The 26,338-nt window shown below is 48.9% G+C and overlaps 2 protein-coding genes across 2 annotated transcripts; both read left to right on the top strand.

Moving 5' to 3' along the window:
• Positions 1 to 396: 396 nt before the first annotated feature.
• On the top strand, positions 397 to 11,247 carry LOC307218420 (uncharacterized protein; the record flags this gene model as incomplete). The annotated part of the gene is made up of 6 exons (XM_079980687.1): positions 397 to 615; positions 1,637 to 1,711; positions 2,643 to 2,786; positions 5,788 to 5,934; positions 8,953 to 9,171; positions 11,147 to 11,247. Exons 2-6 carry the CDS (start codon positions 1,669 to 1,671, stop codon positions 11,245 to 11,247), a joined length of 654 nt encoding a protein of 217 aa, XP_079836813.1. The 5' UTR covers positions 397 to 615; positions 1,637 to 1,668.
• Positions 11,164 to 24,984, top strand: LOC307217846 (actinia tenebrosa protease inhibitors-like). Its single transcript, XM_079979810.1, has 9 exons — positions 11,164 to 11,318; positions 12,520 to 12,660; positions 12,798 to 12,953; positions 15,696 to 15,833; positions 15,932 to 16,114; positions 19,019 to 19,066; positions 21,426 to 21,593; positions 22,854 to 23,021; positions 23,745 to 24,984. Exons 1-9 carry the CDS (start codon positions 11,303 to 11,305, stop codon positions 23,753 to 23,755), a joined length of 1,029 nt encoding a protein of 342 aa, XP_079835936.1. The 5' UTR covers positions 11,164 to 11,302; the 3' UTR covers positions 23,756 to 24,984.
• The last annotated feature ends 1,354 nt before the right edge of the window (positions 24,985 to 26,338 follow it).

Genomic DNA, 26,338 nt, shown 5'->3' with positions numbered 1-26,338 from the left:
TTTTGCCCAAGTGCAATACTTTACATTTCTCCCTGTTAAAATTCATCTTGTTTGTTTTGGCCCAGTTCTCTAATCTGTCAAGGTCGTTTTGAAGTGTGATCCTGTCCTCTGGGGTGTTAGCCACCCCTCCCAGTTTGGTGTCATCTGCAAATTTGATCAGGATGCCCTTGAGTCCATCATCTAAGTCGTTGATAAAGATGTTGAATAAGACCGGGCCCAAGACAGAACCCTGTGGCACTCTTCTCCAGGATGAAGAGGAACCATTGATGAGCACCCTTTGGGGTGCTGGCCGGGGTGTGAGTCATCCCTGAGAACTTTCCTTGCTCTCCTAAGGCAATGATCCCTTGCGATGTCATCTGTTGGGCTCAGGGGACAGCCCATATCATGTGCTGTGTTCACCACCCTCTATAGAAACTTTCTGTCCGTGGCTGTCAAGCCATCATACCCCACTGTGATACAATATGAAAGGACACTTTCTATTGTGGACCAGTAGGAGGAGGTCATCAATTGTTGTTTAACATTGTTCTTTCGCAAGAACCTGAGGAAATGGAGTCTCTGTTGGGCCTTCCTAACCACCTGAGTTATATTGTTTTTCCAAGTGAGGTCTTCACTAAGGTAAAGGGCCCATACACCCCCCCCCATATACAATGGGGCTAGTTCCCCTCTCTTCCTCTGAAAGTCCAACACAATCTCCTTTGTCTTGCTAATTTTTAAGTGCAAGTTATTCTCTAAGCGCCATGCAGATACTTTTTAAACCTCCCCCCTGTACGCTGATTCATCTCCACCTGTAATTAGACCCATTATGGTAGTATCATCTGCAAACTTAATAATTGCAGTGGATGGATCAGATGAAATACAGTCGTATGTATGCAACAGAGTACAGGTAGTACAGTGCTGAGCTTCAGAGAGGTAGATGTAACAGGCCCAATCCTCACTGTTTGTGTCCAATCCCTCAGAAAGTCTTTAATCCAGTCACAGATGGTAGAAGAAAGGTCTAGTTCCATCAGCTTTTTGAGAAGAATGTCCAGAAGGATGGTATTAAAAGCCGATCATAATCAATAAACAACATTGTTAAAAACAGCAGAGGCTGCTGGGAAGAGAGAAGAAGGGATTTTTTAAAGAAACAAATTTATAAGTTCTGTGCCTTTGTTACTCAGTTTGATCCTCCTGTGGGATCAGCTATGCTCTGCCTGGAGAAGTACTTTGATTTATCCATCCTGAATCTTCGAACAAATGCTGTTGAGTTTAAGCAAGTGTAAAGTGATGTGCATTGAGGTATAGAAGCGACGACTGTTCACATGTGCACTCATCAAAAAATCTGAACTGGTGTTGACTGACCAGGAAGGAGATTTTGGGGTTGTGGAGGGTGGCTCAATGACAGTCTCAGCCCAATGTTTAGGGAACTTTTTAATGTTTGATGTTTTTAATATTCTGTTGGGAGCAGCCCAGAGTGGCTGGGGGAAACCCAGCCAGATGGGTGGGGTATAAATAAATTATTATTATTATTATTATTATTATTATTATTATTATGTATGGCAGCTGTAAGGAGGGTAAATCCCATGCTGAGCTGCTGATGGTGAAAAGTCCACAGACACTGCTGAGCACCTAATCAGTTATTTTTATTTCCTCCTTGTAGGTGCAAATCATTACGAGGCAGGAGAAATTCACATGGATGAGGAGACCTTCCAGACTCCAGTGCTCTCAGCAAACGGTGAGAAACTATTTGCAAAGTTCAGCCGGAGTCTAACAAGCTTTTGGGACATCAGCATTTCTCAAGCTGTGGACCAAAGACCCCACAGCTGGGCATCAGTCCACGTTCAGGTGAAACTCAGTGCAGCATCCTTTTCTCACAGTGGCCAACCAGGTGCCATTATGGGAGGCCCATAAGTAGAATCCAAGCATAAGAGAAACTCTCCCCCACCTGCAGATGCCAGCAGCTGGTATTCAGAAGCAGCGCTGCCTCCAACCATGGAGATCGTATCTATGTGACCGCTTCTCCTGTTCTGCCTCGCAGAGGACCTTAAGGTCCATGAATAACCATAGTTTAGAGGTCCCGGGCCCTAAGGAAGTCAGACTATCCTCCACCAGGGCCAGGGCCTTTTCAGTGATGGCTCCGACCTGGTGGAATGCTCTGTCCCAGGAGACCAGGGCCCTGCAGGATTTAACCTCCTTCCGTTGGGCCTGTAAGACAGAGCTATTCCACCTGACCTTTAATTTGAATTCAGCCTTTTATTTCCCTTCTCTTCCCTCCCCCTCCCCTTTTTGAGACCCCACAACTAATTCTCCCCTGGCCTCCTCGCTGGCCCAAGTAGGACCAATTCAGCCAGCTAGCCCTGGGGATTATCTAATTGATTTTTGATTTTTATTATTATTCAAGTTTTTATACTGTATTTTATGCTGCTTTTATAATTAAGTGTTTTAAAGTGTTTTAAATTTGTTATTAGCCGCCCTGAGCCCGGCTTTTGAACCGGGAAGGGCGGGGTATAAATAAAAAATTATTATTGTTATTGTTATTATTGCCATCGTGCCTAGCAGCAATTGATAGCCCTCACCTCCGTCGAAGAGTTTCGTCTTCTTTCACAGCCACCCTTTGTGCTTTGGCAAGTGGTGAATGGTGCCCTCTCATCTCCTTTCCTGCCCAGGGTCCCCGACGCCCGGCAAGTGCCCTGCCACTATCACCCATCACCACCTGGGAGCTGCCTACTGCAGCGAGGGGAGGCCGTGCCCAGGAGACCAGAAGTGCTGCCATGTGGGGAATATTTTGAAGTGTGTCCTTCCAGAAGGAGGTATGTATGCTGCCCCTGCTCCCCATATCCCAGTGCCATGCATGGTGGAAAGGGACATAGTTCTTCTAAAAACCAGCCACTGCTTCCCTGGTTGGGATGGAGCAATGCTCAAGATTCTGGGGGAGCCCTGTGAATTTCCCTGCTGTTTGCCAGAGTGCCCTTGAGAAAGGATTCTGCCTACGCTGCCCTCCGTGCACAACCATGAATCCTAGAGTTGAGTTTCTTACATCTGGAGGAGTTACTGAGTGCAGTGGCCGAGCCTCACCCTAAGAAAAACCCCTTCCTGATCTCCTCTGCCATGAGTAAGTGGCCTTACAGTGGCCTGAGTGGATGAGGAGGTCAAGCGCTTTGCACTGACAGGAGTGAGACCTCATCAGCGTGTAACTCCTGTGCTCAGAGATCTGCCCTGGTTGCTTATCTGCAATTGGGCCAAGTATATACAGTAAAGTGGGATGCGAGTGGTGCTGTGGGTTAAACCACAGAGCCTAGGACTTGCCAATCGGAAGGTCGGCGGTTCGAATCCCCGCGACAGGGTGAGCTCCCGTTGCTCGGTCCCTGCTCCTGCCAACCTAGCAGTTCGAAAGCACCTCAAAGTGCAAGTAGATCAATAGGTACCGCTCTGGCAGGAAGGTAGACGGCATTTCCGTGCGCCACTCTGGTTCGCCAGAAGCAGCTTAGTCCTGCTGGCCACATGACCTGGAAGCTGTACTCCAGCTCCCTCGGCCAATAAAGTGAGATGAGCGCCACAACCCCAGACCTAACGGTCAGGGGTCCCTTTACAGTAAAACGCTTAACTTGGGACCAGTTTACCTACGAGATCAGCTTACCTCACATGTTCCCATTCCACCACTTCAACCAGTGGAATGGGCACTACTGCAGGTGCCACAAAATTCCTGTTCTGCATCTGTGGGAATCTTAATCTTAATTTTGCAGATTCAGCAAAAATCCGCCAAGTCGCTGTTTTGCAGCCTGATTCCCAGATGTGTCCAGGAAAACCCGGACGTATAGCAGCCCTATTTTAACTTTTCAAAAGTCTTACGTGGCTGTTGTTGATTAGTGTTTTATTTTATTCTTTCGGTGGTGTTTACATTTTACGAAATAAATACAGTGGATGCTCGGGTTGCGAATGTGATCCGTGCGGGATGCATGTTCACAACTTGCAGCATCCGCAACCCGCAGTGGCACATCTGCACTCACGCAGGTTGTGATTAAGTGCTTCTGCGCATGCGCGACCGCCAAAACTCAGAAGTAATGCTGTCAGGGGCGCAGGAGCAGAGGCACAGGGAAGAGAGGAGATGGAGAGCGAAGGGGAAGAATCCGAGGGGAGCGTAGGAGAAGAGGACAGTGGACCGAGGGATTCCATGAGCCTCTCCAGCGAATCGGAAGATTCACAGAAGGGGGCGCCAGTGGCCAGGGGTAGGGGGTTCCCAAGGGGAACGCCCCAGGAGCAAGGGGGCAGCAGGGACTCCCAGAGCAGTAGCTGGAAATCAGGACCAGCTTCCCCACCAGAGCAGAGTGGGGGGGAAGAGTCCCAAGGATCGGGGCCAGTGCATTCCCCACCAGGGAGAGAAGATAAGGCAGGGCTGACCACGCCTCCATCAGAAAGTCGGACAACGGAGGAGAGGTCAGATCCGGCCAGTGTCCCGGAAGAGGGAAGCAGTGACCGAAGTAGTGTAACGGTTAGGAGAAAGGTCACTGGGCTGGCGCGAGAGGCAAGTTCAAATGTACAGGAGCGCGGGACAGCAGAGAATGAGGATTGGGAACCGGGTCCTAAAGCCCGCCGGAGGGAGGGGGAGGAGCTAAGCGACTCAGCGTTGGAAGAGTCCAGAAAGGGCAATGCCCCAGCGGGCAGGAGGACCCAGAGGAGGAGAGAGCAGCTGTCAGAGCTGCCTCTAGGTCCCAGCTCACAGAGGACCAACTCTAGGCTGTAGTAATGTACAAAAGTCTTTATTGAAGTTCAGTTTCCATTTCAAAGCCACAGCGTGCAGCCCTACGTCTTAAACCCTAGATCGGCGAAGTCCCGTCTGAGTCTCCTCCCCTATGACACCAGTTTAAGATCCTAGCCCTGCTCCACCTTTTACGCTGCTCTCTCCTCCTCTGGGTCCTCCTGTACATTTGAACTTGCCTCTCGCGCCAACCCAGTGACCTTCCTCCTGACCGTTACACTACTTCTGCCACTGCTTCCCTCTTCCGGGACACTGGCCGGATCTGACCTCTCCTCCGTTGTCCGACTTTCTGATGGAGGCGTGGTCAGCCCTGCCTTATCTTCTCTCCCTGGTGGGGAATGCACTGGCCCCGATCCTTGGGATTCTCCCCCCCCCCCACTCTGCTCTGGTGGGGAAGCTGGTCCTGATTTCCAGCTACTGCTCTGGGAGTCCCTGCTGCCCCCTTGCTCCTGGGGCATTCCCCTTGGGACCCCCCTAACCCTGGCCACTGGCGCCCCCTTTTGTGAATCTTCCGATTCGCTGGAGAGGCTCATGGAATCCCTCGGTCCACTGTCCTCTTCTCCTACGCTCCCCTCGGATTCTTCCCCTTCGCTCTCCATCTCCTCTCTTCCCTGTGCCTCTGCTCCTGAGCCCCTGACAGCAGCGTAAAAGGTGGAGCAGGGCTAGGATCTTAAACTGGTGTCATAGGGGAGGAGACTCAGACGGGACTTCGCCGATCTAGGGTTTAAGACGTAGGGCTGCACGCTGTGGCTTTGAAATGGAAACTGAACTTCAATAAAGACTTTTGTACATTACTACAGCCTAGCGTTGGTCCTCTGTGAGCTGGGACCTAGAGGCAGCTCTGACAAATGTGTTCCAGTACTTCCAGGTTTTGGCGGTCCACAACCCAAAAAAACACAGCCTGAAGCATCTGTAACCACAGGTATGGCTGTAAATAACTTACAATGCTCCAGCTTTCGTTTATGGCCACCTCCAGCAGCAACAAACCCAGCAGCTCCCAGAAGAATGCTCACCTGTGGCGCAAGAGACCCACTGACTGCCCTCTTGCCTTGCAGTGCATCGTGGCTACTGTCCCCACTCGGAAGATGGTGCTGCCGCCGCCGCCTCCTCCTCCAGCCCCTGTTCTGAGGACTCCCATTGCACCTCAGAGGAGAAGTGTTGCTTGAGGGGTGGTCTCAGGAGATGCACCAAGGCTCAGCCAGGTACCGGCCGTGACAAGCACCTGAGGCCCCAGCACCCCCACCCCCACACTGCAGGGGCCTCCAGAAGGGCCAAAGCAAGCACTGGGGGGGGGGCAGAAGAGTTGATCTTTCCTTCCAGCACCCGCTCCCAGCCCTGCTTCTATATATATATATAGAATATATATATATATATATATATATATATACCGTATTTTTTGCTCTATAAGACTCACTTTTTCCCTCCTAAAAAGTAAGGGGAAATGTGTGTGCGTCTTATGGAGCGAATGCAGGCTGCGCAGCTATCCCAGAAGCCAGAACAGCAAGAGGGGAACAGCAAGAGGGATTGCTGCTTTCGCTTTCACAGCGCAGCAGTGACGTAGCGTGGGGGGTGCAGGGGGGGCCGGCCGCACCGGGTGCAACATGGGCGGGGGGCGCACTCGCACTAGCAGCTCTCTGTCCCTACTAAAATCCACGGGTTAGGGAGCCCGCGCTCGCTCGGCTTGGCGAGGAGGTCGTGGAAGGGGGAGAGCGAAAACTTCTGCCGCGGGTGAAAAAAGGAGAGGAAGCCGGGCGGGCTGGCGGGGGTCTGGCTGCGCCTGCTGCTGCCGTTGCCGCTGCTGCCGGGCTTTGACAGCTTGGCGAAGCGGAGGGAGAGGAGCTTTATGGTAATTGCGGCTCTCTCTCCACTGGCCTTCTGGGTAGTGAGCCGAGCCGAGCAGGGAGTCTGGCGAGGGGGCGGGAAGAGACTTTTTCCACCTCGCCTGGTCAAAAAGGAGAGCGGAGTCTCCTCAGGGCGCCCTCGGGCAGGGCAGGGCAAGGCAAGCAGAGCGAGGAGGAGAGAGAGGGGGGGGGGGAGTAGCCAGGAAACGCTGCGGTGTGGAGGGGGAATCAATTAAGGAGAGAAAGTGAAAAGCCTTGGAGAAAGGGAAAAAAGGAAAGAAAAGAGGCAGCTCCGGGAGAGCGCGGGGGAAAGAGAAGCCTCGCTGCTGCTGCTGCTTGGGAGAGTGGAGTGGAGGTGGCTGTGCTGCCGCTGCCGCAGCCGCTGCCTCTACTAGCGGCGGCTCCCTGAGTGCTGAGCCGGCCGGGAGGAGGGGAGGGGAAAGCGGAGAGGGCGGGGAAGGGAAGGAGGAGGCGGTGGTGGAGGAGGAGGAGGCGAAGGGGGGCAGCGTGCAGCAGACGGAGCCCCTGCTCGCCCAGCGGCAAGGTGAGGAAGAGCGGCTTTCCCGGTGGATTAAATCCCCAGAGCCAGTCCAGCCACGCACACGCCGCCGCCGCCGCCAGGACGCGCAGCTCTCGCCAGGGAAGAAAGAGCATTTAGGCGCCGTCGCCAAGGAGCCGTCCAGCCCATTGGCTTAGGGGCGCAAATTACTTGCCTTGCCCCGGGTGCTGACAACCCACGCTACGCCGCTGCTGCGCAGCGATCCCTCTGGCTTCTGAGATTCAGAATATTTTTGTTCTTGTTTTCCTCCTCCAAAAACTAGGTGCGTCTTGTGGTCTGGTGTGTCTTATAGAGAGAAAAATACGGTATATATATATATATACCACTCTGGGCAGCTTCCAACAAAATATTAAAATACAATAATGCATCAAACATTAAAAGCTTCCCTAAAGAGGGCTGCCTTCAGATGTCTTCTAAAAGTGGGGTAGTTGTTATCTTTGACATCTGGTGGGAGGGAATTCCACAGGGCGGGTGCCACTACCGAGAAGGCCCTCTGCCTGGTTCCCTGTAACTTGGCTTCTCGCAGGGAGGGAACCGCCAGAAGGCCCTTGGCGCTGGACCTCGGTGTCCGGGCTGAGCGATGGGGGTGGCGACGCTCCTTCAGACTCTGAACCCAAGAGTACCTCAGTCCTGCCAACCAACCTTTGCTGTCCTTGGCAAGGAAGAGCCCCCTGGGCAGCTGGCCAGCCATGATGCGGCCACAGGAGAAGGTTTGGTGCCAAAGGTGCTAAGGGTGTGTCAGGATGGCCCTGCCTTATCAGCAGACCTGAGAGCAGGGAGGGTTATGAATCATGGCCGTGGCTCAAGCCAAGAGTCCATTGGCATCCCTTGCCTGGTCTGCTCCTCCACTTCCAGAAGATGACTTGGCATAGCCAGGGTGGCTGGGCTAAACGGGCCACTGGCCTGATCCGACAGCCGCCTCTTAGGGCTCTGCTTTTTGCCAATTAATTTTCATTGATCTTCCAAATTTTTAACAGATTAACAGCAAATTAATTCAAATTTAGCACAAATTTAAAAGTCGACTTAATTTTTACTCACCTATTATCTATGCTTAATTAAGTATTCTATGTATATGTTTAAATCTTGCTTCTGTTTATTTAATAATTGTTCACTTAAATTCATCCTGTTATGCTATTTATTTAGATGTTTTGCTTATGCTTTTTTTAAAAAAATATTTTATTTTATTAACATATGAAACACATACATATACATTTACACAATACATGTACACAACACACTACCTAATGTTCATAACATAAAACATACCAACATTACTCTATATAATACCTACCTATACTATACATATCAACATACCTTCACACCTACCCCACACAGACACCCACCAAGTGACTTGACTTCCAGCCGTTCTTGTTACGCTGCTTTATTTTTCCAACTAGCTTAAACGCATTTCATTATTTCTTTAATCTGTTTAAGATGTTTTGCTTATGCTGGTCTATGACCATAATAAAGTACTTGACATGAAAGTTGACTTTTAACCCCCCTTCAAAACGTTTCTTTTCCCTCCCTCCTTTGCTGCTCACAATAAAATACTTCCTAATTTCTATTACTTTTCCGTCCATTCTCTATTGCCATTGACTGCTCATGTTCAATTCCCGCTCTTTTCTTTAACTATTTCCCCAGTTAATCAAGTAGATTTAATCTTCCTTTGTCAATCCATATGTGTGAATCATTGATCATGTTTTTGAATCGTAATTTCCTCCAATGCAACTTCTTCTTATGGCTCGTCTTATGTCCTTAAGTTCTTACGGCAACAGACTCAGGATGCCTTTCCCCTGCTTCACTCTTCCCTTCCTCTCCAGAAAAAAGGGGCCTTTGCCCCAAAAGCCGCCTTTTGCCCGTGTTCCGCCCGTGCGACAGCGAGTGCAAGGACGACCGAAGTTGCAGCCTTGGGCAGAAGTGCTGCTTTAAAGACTGCGGCTTGAAGTGTGTCGACCCCGAGATTCACCATCAGGGCAGCGGGCAGCGCGACAGGCAGCTCTGGGAAAGGGAGAAGGGTGAGCCCAGCAAGCAGGAAGAAGGTGAGTTGTGGAACCACAGACTCAGAGAACTGTAGAGTTGGCAGGGACCCAAAGATCCCCCTTGCAATGATCTAGGGCAGGGATCGGCAACCTAAGGCCCATGGGCCACAACCCCTGAACTGAGCCGTCCGCTCAGTAAGTCCCTGTACGCTGCAATTAACCGGCGCAGCGCAGCACAGGGACTCACTTCCACGGCATCAGAAATCATATCTGCGCAGATGCCAGAAAACGCGTCTGCACACATGCAGGGATCTCTGCTGAAGTAAACCTTGCCAATCCCTGCTCTAGGGGGGAAGCGAAGCTGCCTCAGAAGGAGGGTTCTGCTGTGCATCTCTCTCTGGCAAGTTGCCACTGCCGCTGGGCCAAGGGAGGGTCTTTCCTCGGCAGAGTCTGGAGGCTCCAGAAGCAGCAGCAACAACAGCAGTGGGAACGTTTGCCGGATTCTGATTTTGGCCTCATTGCAGGGAGGCCAAGAGCTCCTGAGGAGTCCAGGAAGAGGGCCTAACCCCCTCCTTCAGAGGAAGGCAGGGCAAACAGGGGTAGAAGTGGGGTGGTGGGTCTTCCACAGTTGGGCAGGTGTCCCAAAGGAAGTGTGTTGTTAGGAGATTTTGTTCATGGCTTCAGTCTGAGGTGCCATAAAAAGGGAGTGAAGGGAACCAAGAGCCTTGGAGACCTGCTGCTTCCAAGTCTAGAGTTCTACATAGCCGCTGACTGTCTTTAGGAAGTGCAAAAGCCCCCCACCCATTTGTCAGTGGTCCAAGGCAAGCAGTGAGAGGCTCCTGCAGACGCTGGTTGCACCCAGAGGTGTAGTAAGGTCAGGTGGTACCTGGTGCGGAAAAAAATGTTGTCACCCCCCCCCCCATTGCAATTTTTGGGAACGCTGCCAGGGGTGTGAGCACTAACATAAGATAAGCTGGAGTTCTTGTTATTAAATATACCAAGAAAAAAGCACACCAAGAACTCAGGCCAATGTAAGTTTCAATAGTGGTCCCTACTCACAAATCAATAGTCAATAGTAACAAAAACTAATCCGTACAAAAGTATGTATTCTGACATTGAATACAAACTCAAATAGAGGTTCCAAACTCTAACAGAGATTACAAACTGAAACTCATAAAGATATTTGAGTTTGTATTCCTTGTCAGAATACATACTTTTGAAAGGGGTGTGAGCACTGGCAACAGGGAGTGCGAGCACTGCCCATCAGGGGTACCAGCGCCATCCGCTAACCACAAAAATCTGACCGCTGATTGCATAAAACTGCCTGCCTGGGATGCAATTGCCACCCACCAGGGGGGTGCCAGGCTGATCGCCGGGCATATTTGCACGATCAGCGGGCGTATTTTCACAATAACGATCATGCCAATTGTGAAAATCCGCCCGCCGGAGGTGCAAGCGCCACCATGCCGATCCGCCCAGGGGGGATTTTTGTCACCCTCCCCAGGCATGAAACCTGGGGCAGACCGTACTGTCGGAAATCAATCCCATATCAGGAGAAACTGGCAACTCTCCCAGGCACCCGGCATGATTCCCTGTTGACCTCCCTGGCTGCATTCCCCAGCAAGATCCAGGCTAGGTCTCGATAGGCAATTCTTCTCAAACGTGAGAAGAACACACTCCCTCTTTCCTGCCCCCGGGCAGGGGAAAGAGATAGACAGAAACGTATTTACATGCCTTTATTTCTGTCTTTGCAGCGTTACAAAAAACATGACTGCTCTCTTCAAACTCCAGCAGTCTAGTGACAAACACTTCCTGCACTTCCTGGACAGGAACAAACGGAAGAGCTCATATTACACTCTGAGCTAATTCCGGTGCTTCGCACTGTGAATTGACTGTCCCTCTGTTTCCCACGGACAATCCCAACATTCCCATTATGTTTTGCTTTCAAGCTAGCAGTTTGCAGCTGCATTGCTTCTATATCGTAACACGTACCCCCCCCCCTTGTGACACCCCTGGTTGCACCCCACCTCTGTAGAGCATCACAGTGTGAGAGTCCCCTTTCTCTCTTTCAGTGCACCCCGGACAGTGCCCTGTGCCCCATGGATCCGGGACGTGCGCAGAACTCTGTCTCAGTGATGCCTCTTGCCCGCTTGGGCAGAAGTGCTGCAGCAATGGCTGTGGCCACGAATGCATGAAAGTCACTGGAGGTAAGAGAAGTCAGCGGGAGCCCAAGCCCTCGCTCTGAGCAGCTTCATTTGCAACCTTAGCCTAAGATGGAGGCACTCGCGGTGTCAGCACCCCAGCAGATCTCGCTTCTCCATGAGTCACAGCTTTGGATCTGGAACTGAGCAAGCAGTGGGGCGGTGGGTCTTCTACATCTAGACGAATTGGGCAGAACTTTAGCGAAGAAAGCAAATAATGGAAACTGAATAAAAAAGAAAATGTGTAGGGAGGAAATTCTTGTGATTTTTTTAAAGTGCCAAATGATACAGAAATGCGGATAACTGAATTTAAGATTGGGGAAAAGGAGAAACTGAGAGAAAATGGAATTGATGTTTTTATGACTGACTGACTGACTGACTGACTGATTGATTGATTGATTGATTGATTGAATTAATTTGTACACCGCCCCTTCATCCAAAGATCACAGGGCAGTTCACAACATGAAAATACAGTGGTACCTCGGGTTACATACGCTTCAAGTTACAGACCCCACTTGCCCAGAAATTGTGCTTCGGGTTAAGAACTTTGCTTCAGGATGAGAACAGAAATGAGAAACAGAATGGAGAATGAAACTGTTAGACTACGCAGAGCTAGATAAACTGACAGGGAAGATTAGATATTTAAGAGACCAAAAGTTCATCGAGGACTGGGGGAAATTTGTGGAATATCTGGAACATATAACTGAGGGACAGATGACACTAAGGGGATTTAAAGAAGCACTGTGAAAAAGTAAGAAGTATTGTCTAAAGGGAATAGGAAAAAAGAGATAAATAATGTCTAAATATGAGAAATGCGTAATTAAAATTATAAATATGGATGATTTACGGAACAGCTGAGGGAAGTCCAAAAAAGAAATAAGTTGTGAAAAACGATGTGAAATTAATATATTTTGTTTTGTTTTGTTTTTTGATGTTAATTAATAAAAATTTATATGTTAAAGAGAACAGAAATCGTGCTCCGGCGGCACAGTGGCAGCAGAAGGCCCCATTAGCTAAAGTGGTGCTTCAGGTCAAGAACAGTTTCAGGTTAAGAACGGATATCCGGAACGAATTAAGTACTTAACCCGAGGTACCACTGTACAAAATAAGAAAACAAAATACCTAATAAAAGCCAAAGCAAAAGAGCTGAAATCCTCTCTCTCTTCAGCACCAACAAAGGGCTCAATAATCTCTCTCTCTGTTACAGTCAAGCCTGGCATCTGCCCTGCTCTGGCTCAAGGCAATGAGTCGCTGCCCCTCCAGTTCTGCTCCATGGATGCCAGCTGCCCAGGGGACCAGCTCTGCTGCGAGACCATGTGTGGGCGGCAATGCTTGCTCCCTTTCGGAGGTGAGGAACTCCCTGGCGATAGAAGAAAACACTGGGGATGCTCTCCAGCTTGGCTTGCCAGATCATTCCTCAACGTTCCCTGCAGCCTTTCCAGAATTTCCTCCTGTTCAATCTTCTCCCTTTCTTCTTTTGCCCAGTGCCCAGAGGATACTGCCCCAGGGAGCCTCCCCAATCCAGCCAGAATGTAGCAAAATGTTCTTCTGACTTAAGTTGTGGTTCTGGCGCTGACTCCCCAAGGAAGAAGAAGTGCTGCAGTTACAGGCATCTGCAGACTTGCCTGGAGGCTGAGGAAGGTATTGCTTCTCCAGGAACGCTGGGGGTGGGGGGTGGGGGTGGGCGATGCCAGCAGGACTTGGGAAGGATGTTCATGGTGCTTTGTAGAGCCCAGAGCTTGGATATTGCCCAAGAAGGGGGGGTGCAGAGACCACTTGCAGAATCTCCACTCCCTAATGCCCAGCTGTTTTGTGATCGCCTGTGGTAGTACTGTGGGACTCGGGGGGCGGAAGAGAGTAATGCACTCTGCACATGCTCAGCGGCACTCTCATTTGTCACTTCCACACACATTCTAGGATTGAGCCTTGGCATTCAAAACACTATCCGGAGCCCCTGGACTCTGTTGCCACAGTGCCCTTTTCAGAGATGTCTAGAGAGGGTAGTTCAGGTACATGCAGCTATGAAAGACAAGAGAGACCATTAGCATTGGCCAGGAGAAGGGAGAGGGTAAATAATAATAATAATAATAATAATAATAATAATAATAATAACAACAATAATAATAACAATAATAATAATAACAACAACAACAACAACAACAACAACAACAACAACAACAATAATAATAATTTATTTATATCCCACCCATCTGGCTGGGTTTCCCCAGCCACTCTGGGCAGCTAACAACAGAATTAAAAGAACGATAATCTTGGGTCAAAATGGTGTCCGGCACGTTCCTTGCTGCGCCACTGGCCGTCCATGCCGGTCAAAACAAGTTCAGCTCTCTTAGCTTAGTCCTAGCAGAGTTCACGCAGCGAGGAAAAACTGTTGCTGTGTGTGGAAAATAAATCAAACTGAACGCAGGCTTTTCTCTTATCTCCAATAGTCTTTAATGAGTAGAAAAACATCATAAATCAGCCCGGTGAATTGGCTGGCATCCTTACGCTTCTCAGTCAAAAGCGAAAAAGAACACACACACAGAGAAACATTCCCGTATGTGAATATAGCCACGCCTCAGAATGTGAGACGTCACTCAGAACTGTTTAACCCTGTAAGTTCTGATTCTCCTCACAGATAAAACATCAAGCATTAAAAACTTCCCTAAACAGGGGTTCCCCAAACAAGGGTTCAAGGCACTTACCCAGGTTTCCTTGGAGGTCAGACTGTGGTGTCTTTAGGATATGTGGTTGTATTCACACATATATCCAGCCTGGGCATAGGATGGAGGGGCTCATGGCGTTAATGTCAGGAGTTCAGCCTACACTCGAGTAGGACCCTGGCAGAGACACATGCTCGACTGGCATGTTCTCTCCCTCCTGGTTGATCGTTCAGGAGCTTCAAAAGTTTTCTTCTGCCCGAACATCACAGCGACCGATGCCAACCAACACCGGCACACTTAGGGATCCGCAAAGTATTCGCAGTTTGCGTAACAGACCTCAGCAACTCAGCATTTTGGCTAATCTACTTTATTTACATATAAACACACACGGAGCACTGCAACATGGTTCCCTCTCTCTCTAGCATCAGACAGCAAAGAGAAAAAGAACAAAGGGCAATAGTCCCACTTCATGGAACACAGGAACACAAACATCCTGTCTCCGTCACTTCCCACTCTGCGGAGTCAAAACATACACCATCATGTGATAGACAACAATCCCATGACTGCAATCACGGAGCAGGAATTCTAACAATTAACACCCCAACAGCCCCTGCTTCTCCATTAGCCACAGCCTTGGATCCAGCACAGAGCAATTCTGTCTCTGTGTCTCCAGCTTCCAGCCTGCTTCCAGCTCAGCTCACACTCAAAAACTCCTGCTATGTAGCGCTTGGGTGAGGGGGATTGAGGAAAGCTCCCCACACACCATTAGCCTGGAGAGCTCCATCACTCATCCTTTGGGGATGCTGAAGAGAACACTTAAGGGGACAGCCAAGGCCAATGGCTCACAAAGAGGCTGTCCACTGTTCTGTTCTAACCCTCCCTGGGTGCAAGACCCCAAGTGTGGGAATGTTCAGGGATGCAGGAGAGAATATATTGTCTGATTATATCCTTTTCCAACTTGTGTTAACAAGTTCACAATTTAGCAGAGTAACATTCCCCTTTTTAAACTTGCAGCGGATGCATTTACTCAGGGTCGCTAAAATCTCTATAATAACTATTCTGGTATTTTCCCCTTATAAAAGATAAGACACGACACAGTCTTCTATAAAAGTATAAAAAGGTTTACTCACACATCATTCTGTTCACACTCGGATCCCAGAAGGCAGACTTAGCTTAGAAAAGTAACATACACCTGGAAACTATCTCATAAGGAGACAGAGAGCATCTTTGGCTAAGCAGATGTTGCTTCTTTGACACATGTAGTCACACAGAGAGAGAGATGGCTGCCCTGCCCTGGGCTTTTGTCGTTACCTAGAGGTGGTAACCTCTAGTCACATGCAGAGGAAGTCTGTCCCAACCCAGAAGGAAACAGGAAGTTTACCTGCTGGCTGGACAAACATTCCTCCCCCTGTGTAAACATATTCACTCTAGGAATGTTGTACTTGACTGATCTTGTGTTTCACATCCCACACCAAGAACTGGAAGGGACTCGCGGTGCCATTCAGACAAGAGTGTGGCTGGAGGAGATAGAACCAGTGGCATAGCAAGGTCAGGTGATACCCAGTGCAGAAAAATTCTTGTCACCCCCCCCCCCACATTATTCACATTATTCAACTTATTCAAAGAAGGGAAAATAAGCTACTTAGAACTGGGCTCCTGCTTCTGTGGTTCAGGGCACAGATGCAAACCTCTCCTCCTTCACCACTCTTTTCTCTTCCCCCAGAGCACCCTGGCATGTGTCCGAGAAAGAAAGTGGTGCATAGCTTTGCCCCCTGCGAGGACAAGTGCCGAGACGACAGAGACTGTGACATCACCAAGAAATGTTGCTTCAGCGGCTGTGGCCGGGACTGCCTGGATCCAGGTACTGGCACGACACCTGGGCAAAAAGGGCACAGACCTCGGGGCTCTGGGGCCCAAGAACATCCCCTCCTTGACCTCCATCCCCTCTGCCTCCCACAGTTCCCAGCGACCGATGCCTATTGCCCCCGGAGACCGGATTTTGCAGAGCATACGTTCAACTTTACTTCTACTGCCCAGTGCGGAGGAAGTGCCTTCAGTTTGTTTATGGCGGCTGCGGGGGCAACAGCAACCGATTTAGGACAAAGGAGGAATGTCAGAAGTCCTGTGGGAAAATCAACACAGGTATGGAACATCTGCCTTGGTTTTTTTAATATTTATTGACTGCAAAAATTTTTTTTAAAAAAAGGATAAAGGCTGCATCATGGACTCTGCCGCCCACTAAACTCTCAGCTCACAATTCGAAGAAATGGCAGTTTGACATAAGAAGAGTTCTGCAGGCGAGAAGAGTCTCATTCAAACTCAGCCTTGGGGAGTTATCCTGGGCTCTGTGCTACCTAGGAAAACCCAGCTGGTGGCAGCAACAGCCAGGAGTATTTCTTCAACTGCTGATGCAGCAATTGCGATACTATCTGGAGTGGTTAGACCTGACAGTTGCAAAATATTATTTCAGCAGCCAGGTGGTTGTTAAACAGGCAGCTCTTCTCCAAAATATTTTGTGCATACACATACACAACACACACATACACACAGACTGAACATCCATGCACATTTGTGCAAGGGAGTCCATGGCAGCATAGAATGATAGAATTGTAAGGTTGGAAGGGACCCCCAAGGGTCCTCTAGTCCAACCCCCTGCAACGCAGAATAGAGTGGTACTGTACTGTTATTTCTCTTGAGCTGGACACTATAGCTCTGCTGACGCAGCTTAGAATAGGAGCAGCTCTCTTGCTGCTGCATCCCAGAGTGGACTCGTGTTCAGCTTGCAGTCTGCTAAGACCCCGAGTTGCTCTGGGGTTCCTCACTGCCCCAGCACTTAGGGGTTTGGTTTCCCAATTACAGGTAGGTAGCCGTGTTGGTCTGCCGTAGTCAAAAGAAAATTATAAAAATCCTCCCAGTAGCGACTTAGAGACCAACTCAGTTTGTTCTTGGTATGAGCTTTTGTGTGCATGCACACTTCTTCAGATACACTGAAACAGAAGTCACCAGACCCTTCTATATAGTGAGAGGGTGGGGAGGGGTATTACTCAGAAGGGGGGTAGGAATGGGTGATTGGCTGATAGGTGTGGTAAACCTGTTGATGACTGTTAACAACTGCAATTGGTCTTACAGGAAAAAGCAAGGGGTGAGATGGCTAAAAATATAATATAATGAGAAATTATTTTGTAATATTCCTATTTAATTGCTCATCTTCTACCATTGTGTCTGCCATCAAATGCCAACAGTGCCCTTCAGCCCTCTATATTGGACAAACAGGCCAAACCCTACGCCAAAGGATAAATGGACATAAATCTGACATCAGGAATAACAAGACAGAGAAACCAGTAGGAGAACACTTCAATCTCCCAGGACATTCTAAACAAGATCTCAAAGTAGCTGTCTTATTACAAAGGAATTTCAGAAATAGACTGGAAAGAGAAGTTGCTGAATTGCAACTTATCGCCAAACTTAAAACCATGGAGAGACCTGGTCTGAATAGAGACATTGGATTCTTATCTCATTATACATGATAAAGCTATTTTTAGCCATCTATAAAGGTCTGGTGATTTCTGTTTCAGTGTATCTGAAGAAGGTGCTACTGGAAGGAATTTTTTATTTGGTTTCCCAATGTCGTTCTCTGGCCCAGAGGAAAGTTGCGCCAGTCATGGGCAACTGCTGCCTGCTGCCTGTGGTTAAACTGCTCCTGGCTCACCTCCCCCAGCTGCCTTATAAGAAGGTCCCACCCCCAGGGAGCCCCCACTCCGCTTCCAGAGAGCACCATGCAGCTCCGCCTTGCCCTTCTCCTCCTGCTTCTGGGGCTTCTGTCCACCTGTGCCAACTCTTCTGCTGCTGCTGCTGCTGGTGGTGGTGAGGGCTGGCGTCACCTGCCAAGGGGTGAGTGGGGGACATGGCGGCCATGCACCCCACCTGAGGGTGGTCTCTGTTTGCCCAGGCCAGGGGGGACTCATGAGGACAACCAGGCAAGGACTGCGTCAGGTGGTCCTGCCCAGAAGCATTTAGCCCTTTCGCCCTCAGCGCTTGCAGGTTCACAGGGCTGAGATGAGGTCCAAATTCCTGGGGCCTCGCAGTCCGATTCGTTTGATTTATGTAATTCTTAACCAAATCCATATTTTACATTCAATGCACGCACAGTTCTGAGCAATGGCTTGCACACTTGTGCTGTGAACTGAGCCTTTCTGAGCATTTCCAAATCTACAGGAACATTCGCTCCTGCGCTTTGATGGCAGGAGAGCACAGCCTCATTTTATGATTGTATGTTTTCATAAGCGAAGCCCGTGTGAATACAACAAAGCGCTTGTGTGATACACATTGGGTTGTGTTGCCCACACAGGCTTAACATTTAAAGTGCATGGTTGGTTCTGCAACAATCATGTGGGTGCACGTATTATTGATATGAGTCATTAGGATCTTGATATTCTCAACAAGTACGGATACCATCATATTTATTATTAACATGAAAATGAGACCACACCGTTATTTTATATCCATGTAAAGATTCTTAGCCTTCACAGAGGTGCCCCCCCCCAAAAAAAAAATCACCAGGGGCCAAACCTACTTTTGGTGGCCCTGCATGTCCAGCTGTGCGTGCTTTCTGCCCTCTGGGTGTTGGGGGGGGGGTATTGGTAGTGAAGCCTTTTCTAGCCTGAGTCCTGGCAGCTGTTTTGGATTACCACAGCTGGCTGTGCTGCAATAGGAACGAGGCATTCATGGCCCATGCAGATGTTTCTAAACTACAACTCCCTTCCACCTCACCAAGCATGCCCAATGGCCAGGGGTGAAGATGGGAGCTGTAGTTCAGCAAGCACGAAAGGTTCCCCACACCTGGCATATGCAATGACAAGAAAAGGTCCCTCTAGTTTGGCATCATTAAGATGCTTCTGGGGCAGGGCCCCACTGAGAACGATGTTAGGAGTGATGCCAAGTGCCACACAGAAGCAGACGCGACCCGGTTAATTTCTACCCTTTCCCTCATACATGTAACTTGAGGTTGGCCTCTTGAATTTCACCTGCCATTATCTCTTCCTTTAGGAGCTGATGAGGAGCTTCTGACGGAGTTGGCATCCCATTCTGTTCCTGGTAAGTGTAAAGTCTGTGATGTGAAGGCACCTTCCCAAGTTTTCTCAACAGGCTGGTGATGCCTCTAGGATGGCAAACATTCCTCTGCGTGTTTTTAGCATTTTCTCTCTCTCTCTCTCTCTCTCTCTCTCTCTCTCTCTCTCTCTCTCTCAAGTTATTTGCAAACCGTTTGGCTGATCCAGAGGTTTTCAACCTTTGCAAGTCCACGGCTCCCTTGACCAACTACATTCTTTCTGTGGCACCCCTGTGGGGCTCGGGAGCCCAGTTACACCACCCCTTGACTGCAAAGCCAGCAGCCCCCAACCCTTTTCAAACATCCTCCCTTGTGGAGTGTTCCCTCAGCCTCCTTGGGAATCCCTCGAGCAACCGCTGCTGCCACTCCTGTCTCTGAGCTGCCCCCCCCATCCGCTCCATAGAGATGTGCTTCCTCACCCTGCCCCACAGGGGCCTGGGACTTCTGTCCATTCCCAGCAACAAGGGCTGGTGGACTGGCTGGCTGGGCTCCTGCTTGCTTGAGTGCTTCCTCTGAGGACACCTCCATTCCTGGGAGCCAGCACCCCCTGGCCAGCCCCAGAGGCACCATTCACCTCAGTGGTGGAGCTAGCCACTCGGGCACCCAGAGCGGAGCACATCCCGTGCACCCGGGGGGCAGGGCGAGCCACCCAGGGTGGCAATTGGCATGGCAATTGGTGTGGCAATTGGCACCCGGGGGTGTGGCAGTGATCCACCCAGGGAGGCGATTGGCACGGTAATTGGCACCCAGAGGGGTGGGGCAGCGATCCGCCCAGGGCAGATTTTGTCACCCCCCTCTAGGATGACACCCAGGGCGGACCGCCCCACTGCCCCCTTCCTACGCCCCTCCAGCTGCTCAAGCCTTTGGGAGGCAGAGATGCGAGAGGCATCAGAGGAGGGATGGAAGGAAAGAGGGATGGAGACCAGGGTTGCCCACAGCACCATCCTTCAAGGCACCCCAGGGTGCCATGGCACACTGGTTGAAAACCGCTGGGCTAATCAGATGGCTTTAAAACTGGTTTGGATTGATTTAAGCAGGAGGAGAGGGCTATCGATGGCTCCTAGGCAGAATGGCTCTGCTCTGCCTCTACAGTCAGAGGCAGTGAATGCTTTCAAAGGCCACTTGCTGGAAAACCACAGGAGGGCAGAGTTGCTCTTGAGCTCAGATCGTGCTCCTGTGTTTCTCACAAGCCTCTGGTTGGCCGCTGTGAACACAGGATGCTGAATGAGATGTGTTTATGTTCTTAGTTTATGTATTACTGTATTTTAATATTTGGTTGGAAGCCGCCCAGAGTGGCTGGGGAAACCCAGCCAAATGGGCGGGGTATAAATAGATTATTATTATTATTATTATTATTATTATTATTATTATTAGTTTAATGTTTGCCACCCTCCCACCCTGCTTATTTCTCCTGACCTCCTTTGGCTCTTCCAATGTCCTCTCTCTCTCTCTCTCTCTCTCTCTCTCTCTGCAATTTAATCTTTATCAATTTTAAATATTGAATCCATTCCCCACAAAAAGAACAAAGGAAATGTTACATATAAAATAAATTCTTCCATACGTTGAGACTTCCGTCATCCTCAGCATGGGTTCTTCGTTTCCTTGTTGACTGCATATTGTGTGATCTTTAACTTATCATAAATTATCTATAATCTTTGTAGCATACAACATTGCAGAAGTTAATCAAAGCACATCAAAGATTTCATATGTGAACAATGTTCTTTTAAATATAATCTGTACGTATCCCATTCTTTGTTAAACTTTTGCTTTGTCTCCTTCCTAATTTTCCCTGTCATCTTTTTCCTAATTTTCCCTGTCATCTTTGCCAATTCTACATGGCCAAATAATTTAGCCTGCCTCTCCATTTTAACTGGCATTTTGTGTCCCTTCCACCATTTGGCTATCAGCATTTTCGCGGCGGTGGTTGCATGCACGAATACCTTCCTCAGTTCCTTCGGAATATCTGCCGCCATGATGCCTAAAAGGAAGGCTTCTGGTTTTTTGATGAATGTTAGTTTAAATGTTATTGTTTTTAGCTCATTATAAATAATTCCCCAAAGTTTATTTTATCTTTTTACATTTCCACCCATGTCATCTCATTGCTGTTGTGGATTTTATTTCTGAGCGCCATACATATTGCGACCACAGCGCCATCTCCACCCAGTGCCCCTTTCCTGGGGGTTTTTAAGCAGAGCTTGGGTGGCCATCTGTCCTGGATTCTTGAGCTGAGATTCCATCCTGCTGGGGGTTGGACTAGATGACCCTCGGGGTCCCTTCCATCTCTACCATTCTATGATTCTCTGACCTCGCCACAGTCTGTAAAATGGGTCTCTCCTCCATGCCTAGATTTCTGCAACCTCCCCAGTGACCCCGGCCATTGCGACAACTCCACCCTTCGATTCCACCACAGCCCCCACACGGGGCAGTGTCTGAGGTTTCTCTACCGAGGCTGCGGGGGCAACAGGAACAACTTTGGGACGCAGCTGAGTTGCCTGCAGACGTGCGCGGATCCTGGTGAGCAGGCAGGGGGCAGTCGAGTAGGCTGGGGACGGGGAGGGTAAATTCATCCCTTTCTCTGTTTGCTTTATGCATGCCGTGAAATACTGTATGCAAGATGAAAGGAGGGCCAAGGAATGAGAGGTCAGCAAACTTTTTGAGCAGGGGGCCGGTCCACTGTCCCTCAAACCTTGTGGGGGGCTGAACTATATGGGGGGGGATGAACAAATTCCTATGCCCCCCAAATAACCCAGAGATGCATTTTAAATAAAAGGACACATTCTACTCATGTAAAAACAAGCTGATTCCCGGACAGTCCGCGAACCAGATTTAGTAGGCAGTTGGGCCGGATCCAGCCCCTGGGCCTTAGTTTGTCTATTCATGGGCTAAAGTTTCCTACAGCAGTGTTTCCCAACTTTGGGCCTCCAGCTGTTTTTGAACTACAATTCCCATCATCCCTGACCACTGGTCTTGCTAGCTAGGGATGATGGGAGCTGTAGTCCAAAAACAGCTGGAGGCCCAAGGTTGGGAAACACTGTCCTACAGTCTAAAGTACTTTGAAACAAATGTTTTCCACCTGCTGTCTACAGTCCAGAAGGGAGCAAGCCAAACAGACTGCCTTGGGCAAGGAGTTCCACAGATGTGGAGCCACCACTGAAAAGGCCCTAGACCAGGCTGAGGAGCCCGTTACGCCTGAGGGCCATATTACCTCATGGATAATCTTTCAGGGGCCACATGGTTGTTTACAGTATTCTCTTAAATACATTATTATTATTATTATTATTATTATTATTATTATTATACCCTGCCCATCTGGCTGGGTTTCTCCAGCCATTTTGGGCGGTTTACAGCATAACTAAAAACATAATAAATTTCTCCCCACCCCCATTTTCATTAAATTAAATTCATCTTTTTAAAAGTTCTCTTACATTTCTGATTAAAAAATATGCTACTTGTGCATCTGATTCTACATGGCTCTTCCCTTTGTCAGAAAATATTCTGCGTGAAGTCAAACTAAATTCAGTCTCCTAAAAACAGTCCTAAGAATAAAAGACACAAAATTTAAAAAATGAAAATGAAATGAAAACATAATGAAAACACCGAGCCTTTAAAGCCCTCCCTAAACAGGGCTGACTTCAGAAGTCTTCTAAAAGTCAGGTAGCTGCTTGTTTCCTTGACATCTGGCGGGAGGGGTTCCGCAGGGAGGGCGCCACCACCAAGAAGGCCCTGTGCCTGCGCAGAGGAAGATTTTGGCAAATTCCTGCTGTTTCGTTCCAGGTGTCTGCCAGCTCCCACAGCATCAAGGAAACGGGGATGCTCTGCGCACTCGCTTCTACTACAGCCCCACCTCCAGGACCTGTGAGGGGTTCATCTATCGAGGGCACGGAGGCAACGGAAACAACTTTTTGACGAAAGAAGACTGCCTACAGTTCTGTGCAGCTCATGGTAATAATAATAATAATAATAATAATAATAATAATAATAATAATAATAATTTATTATTTATACCACGGCCATCTGGCTGGGTTTCCCCAGCCACTCTGGGTGGCTTCCAACAAAGTATTAAAATACAGTGGTCTGTTAAACATTAAAAGCTTCCCTAAACAGGGCTGCCTTCAGATGTCTTCTAAAAGTCTGGTAGTTGTTTATCTCCTTGACATCTGGTGGGAGGGCATTCCACAGGGCGGGTGCCACCACCAAGAAGGCCCTCTGCCTGGTTCCCTGTAACTTGGCTTCTCGCAGGGAGGGAACCACCAGAAGGCCCTCGGAGCTGGACCTCAGTGTCCGGGCAGAACGATGGAGGTGGAGACGCTCCTTCAGGTATACTGGACCGATTCCATTTAGAGCTTTTAAGGTCAGCACCAACACTTTGAATTGTGCTGGGAAACGTACTGGGAGCTAATGTAGGTCTTTCAAGACAGGTGTTATGTGGTCTCGGTGGCCACTCCCAATCACCAGTCTAGCTGCCAGTTTCTGGAAACTGCAAGAGATCCTGCATGCTGATTTCCCACAGGAATCTGTTTGGCCACAGTGTTCACAGGATGCTGGTCTAGGTGGGTCCCTGGCTTGACCCAGCATGTCTTCTGATGGGTTTATCATGTTCCAAATCTCCAGCTGGTAAGACGAGCCCTCTGAGACTGATGGGAGCTGCCTCTCTTCTTTTTACAGCTAGACAGTGACCCCCCTCCAAGGCAAGATACAAAGCTCCTGGGACCCTCCAAAGAAGAGACCACCAACCCAAGGCTGACTTCTCCTCTCTTTCTCCCCCTCGCTTGCCCACACTTATATCTTAAGACCTCGATCTTTGCTTCTCCAGCCACAGCCCTCAGAAGGGTCCCTGCTCCCTCAGAGGGGCTCCTTCTCCCTTGCTGCCCCTTCTGGCAGTGTGGTGCAGTGGTTAGAGCACTCTGCCATGAAGCCCACCAGGTGACCTTGGGCAAGTCACCCATCTCCCAGCTTAGGCAACACTGCAGTTCTGTTATTCTATGATTCTGTTGGGTGGGATAGAAAGGTCATGTGACAATAACAATGGGGATTCTTGAATTGCAGGGGTTGGGCTAGATGACCCCTGGGGTCTCTACCGACTCTACAATTTCATGATTCTGTGTCCTCCTCCCCCCTTCCAGAGAATAGCCCTATGATACCATCTCTCTCATTCCTCAAAACTCCTTTTCTGCAGAGTCTTTGCACAATGCAATCATCCTTCGTTACCCTCCCTGCCTCCCATCATATTGTAAGCTTTTGGGGGCAGGGACCTGACTCTGCTTCTGGTACTCACCATATGCCTTGCTGGCATGGGCATAGCCAGGAGTTTTGTTGTCGGGGGTGGGAGTTGTTAGGGAGCAGGCTTCTGCTGGGGTGTGGCAGAACCACAGCGAATTTTGTATTTTTAATGCTTTTCAGTCATTTTTGAGGATTCACCATTATAAGGCTGCTTCAGCTGCCGGTTTGCTTGGCGGGTTAAGCAGAGCCTTGTGCACCCTGCAATAAAACCACTGCTTTATCGCCTTACTTATCGCGAATTTGACATATAAATTGCGAGATAAGGACAACTGTGACTTTAAAGAAGAATGGGAAGCTTTTACAAATTATCTTAAAAAACAACAAAATAAACTGGACTCCTAGGCAGGTTTTGAACAAACATACACAAACTTATTGTTACTAATATAATAGATAGATAAGTTGAGGATCTTTAGATTTTTATAGCATGCAGAGAATAATAGGTGTTAAAAAATCAGAGAGAGGAGCTGAGGGAGGGAGGGGGGAAATGGGGGGAAACATAATGAAGATGAATTGTTGGAATAATTTATGTGAAAACATTTAATAAAATTTAAAAAACAAAAAATCACTGCCTTATCTGCAGCCTGGAAAATCCGGTGATTGTGTTGTTATATGACACTCCAGTCACCAAATGGTGATGGCCTCCTGGTGTTGCAGGCACAGTTTTCTTGGTTTAAAGGTCAGCAGAAACTGGTTTATTTAGACTAGAGGGTTTTATTTACACTCATGTACATCCAGAGAACAGGATGGGGTTGGGGGCTCACAGCATAGACACCCAAACACCTCTCGCTTTTCTGTAAGTTGCAGCTTTGGCTCCAGCACAGAGCAAGCAGGTCTCAGTGTGTCCAGCTTCCAGCCTACTTCCGTCTCAGTTGACTCCTACTGAAATATACTCGGAGTTGAGAGTGGATTTCCTGCTCTTTATTCAGCTCATAGTGGTGAGGAGGAATGGAAGTTCCCCCAGAATGTCTGCTTTATATACATTATTTACACAATGGGCCCCACGTGATTGGCTAATTCTGGGATTCTCCTGTAGGCCAATCAGGTTGCTGATTCACTTCCACCTGGAGCTGGATTGGGTGGCTCCTGTGGACCAATCAGACAGCTGCATTCTGAATCCTATGGTTCTAGGACCAATCAGACTGCTGCATGCTGGGTCCTATTGTTCTAGGACCAATCAGACTGCTGCATTCTGGGTCCTATTGTTCTAGGACCAATCAGACTGCTGCATTCTGGGTCCTATTGTTCTAGGACCAATCAGACTGCTGCATTCTGGGTCCTATTGTTCTAGGACCAATCAGACTGCTGCATTCTGAATTCTATTGTTCTAGGGCAAATTGAGTGCTGCATTCTGAATTCTATTGTTCTAGGACCAATCAGACTGCTGCATTCTGGATCCTATTGTTCTAGGACCAATCAGACTGCTGCATTCTGGACCCTATTGTTCTAGAACCAATCAGACTGCTGCCTTTTGGATCCTATTCAACTCAGTACATAACACCTACCTAGCAGCTAGGTGAGGGGGTGGAAGAAAGCCCCCCAACCCATTTGTTCTATGGCACAGAGAAGATACTTCAGTTCAGCTAATGGTGGTGCATAAATAGCCAAAGCCATTGTCTGGACCAAGAGACTCGTTTGGCCAGCTGGCTTCCATCCATTCCACCCTCGTAGGCTCCCAAGAACCGGAAGGGGCATCATCCAGACTGACCCCAAAACTCACAGCACCACAACACTGCCCCACTGCTCTGGGCCTGCTGGGCCTGGGGGGCTTGTGGAAGAATCGCTCGTCGTGCTCCCATTTCCACAAGGTTTTGTGAGCAGCTTCAGCACAGACTCCAACGCCAGCCCACTCTCCTCTCAGCTTTGTCGACTGTGGTTTTCCAGACCCCAAATTCTTCTGAATCAAAGGATCTGGAAAACTGTGGGGCGGTGGGGAATTCCTGCTGAAGGTTTGAATTTCTAGCCCCAAATGTTGTGGGAAG

This window comes from Podarcis cretensis, assembly GCF_951804945.1.
Source record: "Podarcis cretensis genome assembly, chromosome: 6".
In the NCBI taxonomy this organism is placed as follows: domain Eukaryota; kingdom Metazoa; phylum Chordata; class Lepidosauria; order Squamata; family Lacertidae; genus Podarcis; species Podarcis cretensis.
Note: the sequence above shows the minus strand (reverse complement) of the source record. Positions and strands in the feature narration are given on the sequence as shown.

What these genes read in the sequence shown, in the direction of transcription:
- LOC307217846 (XM_079979810.1), top strand. An exon ending in TTGCCTGGAGGCTGAGGAAG is followed by an intron (nt 12,954 to 15,695) that starts GTATTGCTTCTC and finishes CTCTTCCCCCAG; the next exon opens with AGCACCCTGGCATGTGTCCG. An exon ending in CTGTGGGAAAATCAACACAG is followed by an intron (nt 16,115 to 19,018) that starts GTATGGAACATC and finishes CTCTTCCTTTAG; the next exon opens with GAGCTGATGAGGAGCTTCTG.